The sequence below is a fragment of the Opisthocomus hoazin genome, chromosome 15, assembly GCF_030867145.1.
Source record: "Opisthocomus hoazin isolate bOpiHoa1 chromosome 15, bOpiHoa1.hap1, whole genome shotgun sequence".
In the NCBI taxonomy this organism is placed as follows: Eukaryota; Metazoa; Chordata; class Aves; order Opisthocomiformes; family Opisthocomidae; genus Opisthocomus; species Opisthocomus hoazin.
Window position 1 is genome coordinate 18,261,614 of NC_134428.1, and position 11,550 is coordinate 18,273,163.

The 11,550-nt window shown below is 37.1% G+C and overlaps 1 protein-coding gene across 1 annotated transcript in view; it reads left to right on the forward strand.

Annotated features, from left to right (window-relative positions):
• The window catches only part of TRRAP (transformation/transcription domain associated protein), a 101,282-nt gene extending 92,206 nt beyond the window's left edge, over nt 1–9,076 (forward strand). The window contains exons 69-72 of the mRNA XM_075436054.1: nt 2,406–2,590; nt 4,271–4,474; nt 5,454–5,648; nt 7,854–9,076. Of these exons, the coding sequence (XP_075292169.1) occupies nt 2,406–2,590; nt 4,271–4,474; nt 5,454–5,648; nt 7,854–8,138 (869 nt within the window). The 3' untranslated portion in view covers nt 8,139–9,076. The remainder of the gene's footprint in view (nt 1–2,405; nt 2,591–4,270; nt 4,475–5,453; nt 5,649–7,853) is intronic.
• Nucleotides 9,077–11,550: the final 2,474 nt, after the last annotated feature.

The following is an 11,550-nucleotide window of genomic DNA, read 5'->3' on the forward strand; positions in this document are numbered from 1 at the left end:
GTTGTGAATAACATATATAAGGCAGAGGCATGCCCATTGAATCTGTTGCTATGAAATTGGATACATGTACTTCATACGCATTTAGAGACAACTGGGGAGGGAAAGAACGAAACTTTTTCTCCACAAGTTGCAATATATCAATATTGAATTTCTTTTACCTGTTCCGCATAACACAGAAGGAGAAAGAATTTTTTGGTAGAGCTTTGATTTTGATACATGGCTTCTGAATTCTCTGGTATGAGAACCTATCTTTGTAATTTTGAACTAACTTTATATATCCATGGTGATGTTCACTTTCAGGAATACATACGGATGTGTTAGTTGTTGCCACATAAAATCCCTTCGTAGTCTAGATATTAGATACAGAACTTCTGTTGAGCATACTTCTGAAAGGTTACTTGATCTGGAGAGTGCATTTGGCCAACAGCATCACATGGCAGTGCTTAAACATTATGTAGAATTAACGAACATAATTGTAGGGAGGCCTTTATGAGAAGCGTTAAGGAGGGTTGCAATGTGATTTATGTGTATAAATGGCCAAAATACGTAATTAAGAACTCACATATTTAGGCATTTCAAAACAGAAACAGTGAATGAAGGCTGAACCTGCAGTCTTAATTCTTTCTCTTACCTTGTGTATCTTGGCTTTTTCATGTGTCAATTACAAATAATTCATTCATGAAGTGAGAAACAGAGAGTATGGGAGTCTGGCCTGGCAACACACTTGATCTGCTTGTGATTCAAATACTAATGTCAATGCTTTAAAATAGTTAGTGTTTTCCAGATACTAAGGCTGTTGGCAAGTTCCAGCTTACAGCTGTGTAGCTACTTCATATTGAGTGTATGAATATGTATATGAATAATACTTAATATTACTTTTCATTTCAGAAGGTCAGTGAATCACTTTATACAAGTGAGTTCTGCACATTGCATTAGTCAGTTCTAATAACCCTCGGTTGGTGAGCAGGAAATATGGATAAGGGAAACTAATCAAAGACACTAAGACAAAGCTGCTACTTTGCTGTTGTCCTTTTAAAAAGTGCTGACATCTGATTTTTAAAAAAGTATGGTTTTATCAGTCCTCCTTTTTTGGCTAATATCATCTGTTGAAGTTGCTGTAATGAGCTTAGGCGAGATGATGCAAGTTGTACTTACAGAGCTAGAAATGCATATTTGAGTTCTAACTTTAAAAAGACTAAAATGTACAAGCCAAAGGATTTATTATTACAAAGGGTAGGTATAGTGTCTCTACATATATGAAGACAATTTTTATCACTCTGAGGCCAAAATAACAGAAATGCAATAGGTGAAGCCTTGAAGGATATGATAAACAAGGCCACTGATACAGAAATATATCCTCTGTTTAACATGATTCGTAAAGTAACATGTTTTACTTCAAAGAGCTGTTTTTAAAGTGTTTTAAGAAATAATTCTGTAGCTTGTGGTTTGATACTATTTGAAAGAACCTAAAGAACATTCATTTCTCTGCTGCCAGAGTTTAATGGAAGCAGACCAGAAGAAATAGCTCATTGACACCCCTTCTGCAGAATGCGCTTTTTTCTTTAAGATTGAAGAAATTACATCAAACAATTTAAATGCATTTAAACAACTTTTCCCTATATTTCTGAGGTTAATTATTGCAGCTGCTGAGGGAAATGATGAGAGAACAGTTCTGGTGGTAACTGGAGGTCGCTGTCAAACAGTACAACTAGTGTCATTGGAAAAGCTAACCATGGAAGAGGCCTTGTCTTCCCTGCTGTAGGTGGGACTCAGTAGGACAATATATCTGTTGAGTGCTGTGAAAGTGCAAAAAGGCTTTTTGCAAGTTACTGCACATGCAGGAAAAGCTGTGAGGCTTAAGTTTTCTTATTATTGAATATTTTGCTGTGTTTTCCCTATGTTACTTTCAAATAGTGTCATATATCTGTTCCTCAACTATGTTCAGATTTTATTCCTCCATTTTTTCTGAATTACTTTAAATAGCCTATTGAGTTCAGTAGTTGTGTTCCTCAGAGTAATTTTTAATGACATAATGCCAATGTCGTGTAATCAGATATTATGAACCTGTTTGCATCTGAACAAAGTATTACCCTCTTTTCTGCAGGTAAAGAAAAGTAGGAAAAATAACGAGTGCTCAAGTTTTTTTGCTAATATAGTTGATATTTGTTAAGATTTTAAAAAAATGTGCTAGCATTCTTTTTAGCTGAGCTTGTGAACTAGTTATGAGTGTATTAATAAAAATTTTCTCTTGATACACTTCAGTGGATTATCACAGTTGTGTTTTAAGGGCTGATACTTGCATGCTAGTTCTTCTCTTACTATTTGGGTTATGGATTAACTGTTGTGTTTTGCTCTCTCTGCCTTTCCACCTCCATCCTCTCTCACCCTTCTCAAATTACTCCTAGTCCCCCGTGTTGTAGCAGTTTCTCCACAGATGCGTTTGGTTGAAGACAATCCCTCCTCTCTGTCCCTGGTGGAGATCTATAAGCAGCGCTGTGCCAAGAAAGGCATTGAGCATGACAACCCTATTTCGCGTTACTATGACAGACTGGCAACGGTCCAAGCACGGGGGACTCAAGCTAGCCATCAGGTATTAGAATATATAATGAATTTTAATCAAGGGCTTTTCTTGAGGACTCTACTACACTGTGTCCAATCCCCCCCTCCGCCCCAGCTCTTCATCTCTCATTAGATGTGGGACAGATATGTTTTGCAGAGGTGATGTTTGATTTTTTTCGGTGTTTATTTCAATTTTGCTTAATATGTTCTTGGGAACTCTTATATCTCTTCGGTGTTTTAGATTATCTTGGAGAGCTTCAAAGAAGCAGTATTTGTTTTACTCTAGGTTGGTTTGGGTAACTGCAACTGAAAACAGACAAGGCATTGATTGCTTTTTCGCCCTTTTGTATAGTGCTTTGAAAATAATTAATTGATAACATGGGAAACAGCATTCCTAATTTACATAAGGAGTTACAGCATGGTGTGTGATGCAGGGTTCCCCATGTTCTTCTAATGTATCTCCTGAAATTGCCAGTGGATTCATTTAATCTAAGTCAAATAGAACCAGATGAGTAATGTCACCCTAATAAATGATAGCACTCGGGAAGAACAAAGCTCCCTCTCTCTGTAACCTCCATCAGACATCCAGTTGTGATAAATAAGGTTATTTTATGCTTTTTATCTTAACGTTAATGCAAATTCTGATATATATAAGTGCCAGTCCCATTTCAAATATAGCTATTAGAAAATACACAGTATACAGGAACACAGACATCATTTAGAGAAACTATCTTTTCAGGCTTTCTTTGTTACAAAATAAAATGAAGAGTTACGTAACACCTGTCTATTTTGAGAATTTTTCCTTCAGGTTATGAAACTCTTAACAGCTATTTAATTGAAGTCAGTATGACTATCATGCTTTCTGTTGAACAAATCCTAACTTTATTTCTGTTTCTAATTAATTAGGCTAGTACATGCTACAGTAATTAAATATTTTGGTAGACTGCAAATGTTTACATCTAGGGAAAAAACTATTGCGCAATGTGCACTTACAGAAACACTTGAATACAGCTCTCAGCTTTTATCTTTTTGTGTTTTTGAGGTAATTCTGCTTTAATAATACATGTTACAAATTACTCAGTGTCTTTTCCTATCTTGTGTAATAAAAATCCTTTACCTTTTACCATGTGTATGAAGAAACCATTCAGAGAGCCATCTTTAGGTTGCATGCTTTGTAGGTCCCATGTATAATTTCAAGTCTTGCCATTATGCTTAAAATAAAGAATTTTACTTTATTGCTGCAAAATGCTTATCCAGCTTGCACTGAAGTTAGAAAAGAGTGAAGTATGTTCTATTAGTTTCCCATAAGGAAGTGCAGCATAGCGAGTTGAATGTCTCTTCAGCTCACTTCTGATTTTCTTGAAAGTCTGGAATAGAAGATACTTCAAATCAGGTTACGTAACTGTTCAGTCTCAGGTTTTCTGACATGCCTGATTGCAGTTCTCTTGCTTGTACAGTTTTATTAAAAATTCAGTCTTTTCAGATAAAGAACATTTTCTAGCTGTGCAGAGGATGGGCTAACAAAATATTATGTGTGTTTTGACAAAAGTCAGAAAACAACATTGGATTGAAAGCATCCAGGTTCAGGATGGTTTTCCTAAAATAGGATAGAGCAGTTGAGAGGAGTTTGGTCGTTGCTTTTGGCATATTTGTTTGATGCTAGGAAGGGTGTTAGAAATGATCTCTTTCAACTAATATTTTTCATGCATAGGTTCTCAGAGATATACTTAAAGAAGTACAGAGTAACATGGTGCCGCGCAGCATGCTGAAGGAGTGGGCTTTACATACATTCCCCAATGCTACAGATTACTGGACTTTTCGAAAGATGTTCACTATTCAGTTAGCCCTAATTGGCTTTGCAGAATTCATCTTTCATTTAAACAGACTGAACCCTGAAATGCTGCAGATTGCCCAGGTATGATGTAGTTTGTTCTAGATGCATGCTGTCGTCTTTGATCAAATGGAAATTTAGACTATACTTTTGAAATGAGTCAAAAGAGTAATTCAACATATATAATTAACAGCGCATTTCAGTAGGCTTTTCATTTGTATGTGATTGCACATCATGTAGGTAGTAATTTAAACTGCAGTCCCCATGGACATCGACTCTACCTTCTGTGGTGAGAATTTAGAACTTTGTAAAATTGTTCTTAGGTATGAGAACTGTTTATGTAAATGACTGATAAGTCTATCTCTTTAGTCCTCCTTCAAATATATTGCTTTGAATATATCTGTCAAACAGATTTTTAAAAAATAAAGAAATTTAGAGCTTCATTTTCTTGAAGGGGTGTACCCTTTTTCAAACACTGTTCTCTTTTCAGCATTGCCATCATGTCAAGCTACAACTCCTATTAATAGTGATTTTTCTATTTTAACTCAACATTTAAAATGAGGCTCACCACGTTAGTAGGGCAAAGGTGGTATATATTAAAGTCTTAATGCCATTTTAATGCATGGAAGGTTATACTCTGTATAGCAATTAGGATTCTTTAATCCCCCTAAATAAGCGTTCAGATTCTTACTCAGAGTGAACAATGCACAGAGAATGCTTACCCAGAGCTGGGATGCACAGAGAACAGAGATCGGTGCACCTGCATGACTCCTTATAGACCGTGCTACAGAACAGTCTATTCCTTAAGTTTGAGATGACAATAATGTGTGTTTAGTAAGGGAATTTGGACATACCTTTTGAGAGAAATAACTACCTGACTTTGTGCATGCCTTTAATTTTAACTTTTTTTTTTCTCAGAAACTGTGACTGAAAGAGGGAAGAGCTATTGTAGCACTTTTTGTACTCTGAGTATTAACAGAAGACAAAAATCAAACTTACTGTGTTTTCATTAATGAAAATCTGTTCCTTTAATTACTTCTGTACATCTTGCTTTTAAATCCAGGATACTGGCAAGCTAAATGTAGCTTACTTTCGCTTTGACATTAATGATGCTACTGGAGATTTGGATGCCAATCGTCCAGTTCCATTCCGACTTACACCAAACATTTCTGAATTTCTTACCACCATTGGGGTGTCTGGTCCACTGACTGCATCTATGATTGCAGTAGCTCGCTGCTTTGCGCAGCCAAACTTTAAGGTTTGTATACCTGTTGAAAGGTTGTTTGCCGGCATGTTGTATTTGGCAGTCTATAAACTAAACAGCACTTTCTGGGTTAAGGTAGAAACTGAACATTCTGTATTTGTTTTTAAATTTTACCCTAAGGTCATAGCAAGGGCCAGCTGAAATGTTTTCAGTTTGCATTATTGGAAAGAATAGGAGGAGGTGTAATTAGGTGTAATTCTGTCCTTAATTTAATTTTTTGTCCGAACATGTTAATTCAGGATGCTTGTTTCAGTGCTCTAGCCTCGTAAATCCTTACAAAATGTGGCAGTGGTAAATAATAAAATGACAAATACAACATCATTTAGAATCTTCACAATAATGTGTGACTAGGAAATGTGTCTTGGCCCTTTGTTACCAGAACAGAATGCTGAAGATGTACTGCTACTTTGATGGATTCTAGCTCTTAGCAGGGTGTAGTTTTCTAAAGAAATTGTCTAACTTCCTTTTAAATGCTAGTGCTTTCCAAAAATGAGGCATCTTGTACTTTGGCAAGCAATTTGCACCAGAAAGGCATTGCACAGAACGTACTGTAGCTGTTGGTGTGAGCTAGTTCCTTTTTAAAAGATGGAAAGTAACCTAAAGTGATTTTTTTCTTCATCTATGATACATAAATCTGTGTTAGAATGTTTTTTAATAATTCATCATCTTACCTCACAAAGCCATGTCTATACGTGCATATGTGCAGACATGGCCTGTAACTTCAACATCTGAATGGTGTATGCCCAGTTAGACTTGCCACACCGATGCAGTGCGGTCCCACCTTGAACATTGTGTGCAGTTTTGGGCACCTCGGTACAAGAGGGACATCAGGCTATTAAGAGGGTGGCCAAGATGGTGAAAGGTCTTGAGGGCAAGACTTATGAGGAGCAGCTGAGGTCACTTGGTTTGTTCAGCTTGGGGAGGAGGAGGCTGAGGGGGGACCTTCCTCAAGGGAGGTAGCTGAGGGGGGAGGCTTATCTCCTCTCTCTGGTGACCAGCCATAGGACACAAGGGAATAGAATGAAGCTGCATCAGGGGAAGTTCAGATTGGACATGAGGAAAAGGTTCTTCCCTGGGAGGGTGGTTGGTCACAGGAACAGGCTTCCCAGGGAAGTGTTCATGGCACCAAGCCTGTCAGAGTTCAAGGACGACAACTGGATGTTAGTCCAGGCTCTTAGTCATGTGGTTTAGTTTTAGGTAGTCCTGCAAAGAGCAAGGAGTTGGACTTGGTGATCCTTATGGGTCCGTTCCAACTTGAGATAGTCTATGGCTCTATGATGTCTTGAAGATCAGAGCACAGGTGCCCATTTATTCTTTTTGGAGTGACGGGTGCCCAGCTCAGTTTAGGCCTGTGGCAACTATTGCTTTAGATTATCTGCCTTTTGGACTTGAGAGGAATGATTTTAACATGTTCTACATTTAGCTTTTATACAAATGTCTGTAAAATATATTTAATACGTGTTTGTATATGTTGGCACAATACCTATATGTGTTATAAAATGTTTTATTTGTTCGTGCAAACAGTGAATTTGACTCAGACTGGATACCTAAAAGTTTGTTTTAGAATCTCAAGACAGTTGGAGTTGACAGATTAGTGTCAGTAATTCAACTCAGTGATGAGAAAAAACGGGAAACTATTTGTTGGAGGCATTTCTTTTTCATCTGAGGATGGAACTGGCCTGTATATACGTATGTATATACATATATACACAATATACGTATGTATGTTGCAGTCAGTATTCTTTCCTGTTTGGCAGAAAACAGTATTCCCTGAGAGTGTAATCATTGCGCAGAAAAACCCCCAGCTTAGTAACGCACTCTTAATCTTCGCACAAGACTTCTGTGTATGTGTGCATGTGTGTGGGAAAAGTCATCAATTTTGCGGAGTCATTTAAAAATAGAATGTACATGACTGTGTTGGTGTATGAAGATCTTAATATACATTATCGTTTATGTGATTTTTCATTTCTGTAGGAGTCATTGTGTTGTGTTTTCGTAATGAAAGCTTTTTATGAAAAGAAACACCTTGAGAGGAAATAGTGGAGACAGTTGTAAGCCACACTGATCCTGAAAAGATGGAGATTGCAGTGCAGGACCAAAAGTGTCAAAATGCAGTTGACTAAAATCTAGTTACAATTTTGTAATCTCTGGTGGTTCTTTGGATTAAATATAATAGTCTGATTTTTCTCCTTCATATAGGTTGATGGCATCCTAAAAACTGTGCTACGGGATGAAATAATTGCATGGCACAAAAAAACACAAGAGGATACTTCCTCTCCACTCTCAGCAGCTGGACAACCTGAAAATATGGACAGCCAGCAGCTGGTTTCACTAGTTCAAAAAGCTGTTACTGCTATCATGACTCGACTTCATAATCTTGCTCAGTTTGAAGGAGGAGAAAGCAAAGTCAACACTCTGGTAGCAGCTGCAAATAGCTTGGATAATCTCTGTCGAATGGATCCTGCCTGGCACCCCTGGCTGTAACTTGAAATTTTCAATAGCTTTTTTTGCTGCTGTTTGTGTTGTGAGCCATATATTGTGTTAAGAAAATGTGAAAAAAGCTTTCCAGACCATGGCTTACCTGTCACGCTGCATTTTCTCAGTCTTCGTTTCAATTGTGTTTACAGTAGTATGACAATTTTACTGTTTCATTTCATGAGGGGACATCTCATCCTGTTTGAGAAAGGTTGTTCAATATGTAACAACAGATTTCACAAATAGCTTAAAATGAAGAGAGGAAACTTAAATAATGTACAGAAAAATCTTATTTTATGATGAGGACTATAAAACTAGCACTGTTAGATTTAGGATCTGCCATTCCTAATAACCTGCAGTATATAAATTTTTTTTATATGATAGTAATTCTTAAAAAGAAAAGGACAGTATTCCCAGTTACTGAATTTTACTTTGTGAAGTTTTACTTAATCGCTGTTCCTTCATTATGCCAAATTAAAGGCGCAAATAAATACTCCTCCTCTAAGTTTATTTCAAATTTACATGAGCAAAATTGGTTTGTACAGAGAATTTTGTACCAAATGTATAGAGGTGACTTTTTGTTAGGCACTGAGAAAATGATGGTCAAATTGTGCTAGCTTTTCTGGGAGCACAAGCTATGTACAGTAAAGGTGTAAACCATTTAGAGTATTTGGTTTAGTTGTGGACAGTGTTTGGGGGGGGAGTTTATAAAAAGGATGGAAAAAGTCATCCTTTGATACATGTATTTGGCTGTAATAGATAAAAGTAAAGCCTTATAAAGTTCTCTTTAATGTTTAGAACAGCTTCTTTCGAATGAATCCGTTTCTTTGTAAGTTAAGAAAAGATCAGCTTCATGTTTCACTTGTCTTCCTGTTGTGTTAGCATTTTTATAAAACTTTGGTGTTGAGAACGTTAAATTTGTACAGAGTGATTTTTTCAAAATAAATATTTTGTAAAACTCTCTATGGTATTCATTTTATTTAAAACATTTTTAATATTGTCCTATGGACTAAACAGAAAAGACCGAAAAGCAGGTGTAATCTTTAATAAATTAAAACAGCCTGTATGTTAAAGGGTGATGACTGTATTAATGAGACAAGGATGTGATGTTCTCATGTATGGTGTTGAATTTACAGAAGAGCTGCAAACTGGGAGTATGTATATGACAAGAATTTCTTCATTCAGTGTACAGTCTTTCTTCCTAGCCAGTCAATTAATGTGTTAACCATCTGTTTTTTAAAAGTCTTTCTTTAAACAGAACAATCTGTTTCGTGTCTACAAGAAATTCAGCTTTTAAGTAATTGTTCAGAGGTCAAGATTGTATCTACAGATGAACTGTATTAGGGGATTTCTGCTATTCCCACAGAAACAAAGATGATCTTGATTGCCGTAGCAAAGGATGGGCCTATCTGTCTGTCTCTTTTGTAGTAAGCAGTCAACGGGTTCTTTAGAGATTTCAGAATATCATGAGAGGCATAACTGAAGTTAATCACCACTATTCAGTAGAGTACTGTCTGTGAGACAAGGGGAATTTCTAAAAGCCAATCTGATGACTTTTCCTGGGTGGGTGAGCTCACCTGTGAGTTAACAGATGAACAGCATCTAACTCCTTGGTTACCTGCAGATCAAGGCTTGCAGTAGGTATAGCTGTAGTCAAGTCATTATTTAGAAACAAAGTAACATGCTTTCCATAGGTCTCTTACAGAGTTGCAGAAAGACCTCTTGCTTTCGTCTTTGCAGCCATTGGCAGAACCAGTCAATTGGTACGGACATGAGCGTCAGCATTATGCAGGGGTACGTGACCCTCTCTGCTGTTAGTTGTATAGGACGGTTCTGCTAACGCCGTAAGCAGCACTGAACCTGGTGCAGAGAGAAGGACATACAGTGCTATGCGTGTATGTATATAGAAGTGCATGTGTAAATACACAGACAGAGTTTGCATCCATGACTGTAATACAAACTCAGAACTGTTAATGATGAATTTAAACCCATTTGAAGGTGAAGTGTTAAATAGGTTTTTACTGTATGTTTGGCTGGGAGGTGTCACTTTGTCATGTCAGATGGACCTCGGGTATCAGTTATTTGCTCACTCCTCATTGCCTTTCAGTGCAGTATTCCAGTGTTGTACTGGGCATGAAGCCTTTGCTGTTAAGTACAAAATATTTTGCTGTATGTTAGTTATGCATAAGTGCTACAGTATGTGCTAATTAAACATAGTATATAGGATAATGTATAATTTTGCTAGGTTAATTTATCAATTTACACCTGTTAATTTTTGACTAGTAAAAAGCTTCATCTAGTATTAGAAATGAAGATACCTTGCACTCAAAAGCATTTTTTTCCCCCTTGGGATATAATTATAGCAAGAAAAACAATGCAATTTTGAAAATGGAAATTAAGATATTATTGATTTGTAAATGAAAAGGAAAGCTTCACCCTTAGCTCTTGTAAAAAAGTAAATGTGCAATAATGTGTTTATGGAAAAATGCCATATTTTTAGACAAAAAGCCTGTTAAATGAATGTTCCATTTTCATTGTAAAATGCAACACAGTATTAAGGAACAGTGATAAATTTAGCTTATTCTGTGTAGGAGTTGTAATAATCTAAGCCTAGTAGTTCTGGAATAAAAAGTGAATTGGAAATACTTTTTCGCTAGCTTACACTGCAACTGCAGTAATGCATTACGTTTCTCTGAAATTATTTCACTTAGAGGATTTCCCATGCAAGTTTCTTTTCAGTTCTTCCCTAGGCGAGATGCACCAGAGCATTTCCCAGCTGAATCACTACTGCCTTTCCCATTAGTTGGTTTGAGGACTTGGCAAGAGCAAAGGGACTCTCACCAAGCAAGTCATGACTTTCCTAGGTGTCTACCTACTTCTTCCCTGGGTCCAGAAGAGTCAGTAGCAGATAAGGTTCTGCAGAAACAAATGGTAAGCATTCAGCCCTCAAAAATTTAAAAAAGAATGTAGCCAGCTGGTTGACCCTGAACTGTAGCCACGCGATGACAGGTAAGGCAGGTCAGCTTGCAGGCTTGAGGTGCAGGCATTTAGATCAAGGGGATCAAGCCTTGCTGCTTAACGTAGTTCTTACATGGATCAAAGGATTTGCTGTGGGATTTGGCTGGGAGGAAGAGTTTATTACTTCTCACCAGATACTTTTTGTTCTGGATTATGGTTCTGTTTCCTTGTATGATGAATAAAGCGTGGCCTCTTTATTTCCGCTCTTGGTCTGTGTGCTCCTTGCATACCGAAGAGAGGATGATAGATCGAGTCGTGCTGTATGCCAGTATATGTATACAAGTGGAACCTGAAATACAGGAGTGGTAAGGACTATATAAGTATTTTGAAAATAAACATATCTTTTTTTGGCAAGGACTTGCTTCCTTTTCAAAATCACATTGGCAAGAAGAATCTGAACTTT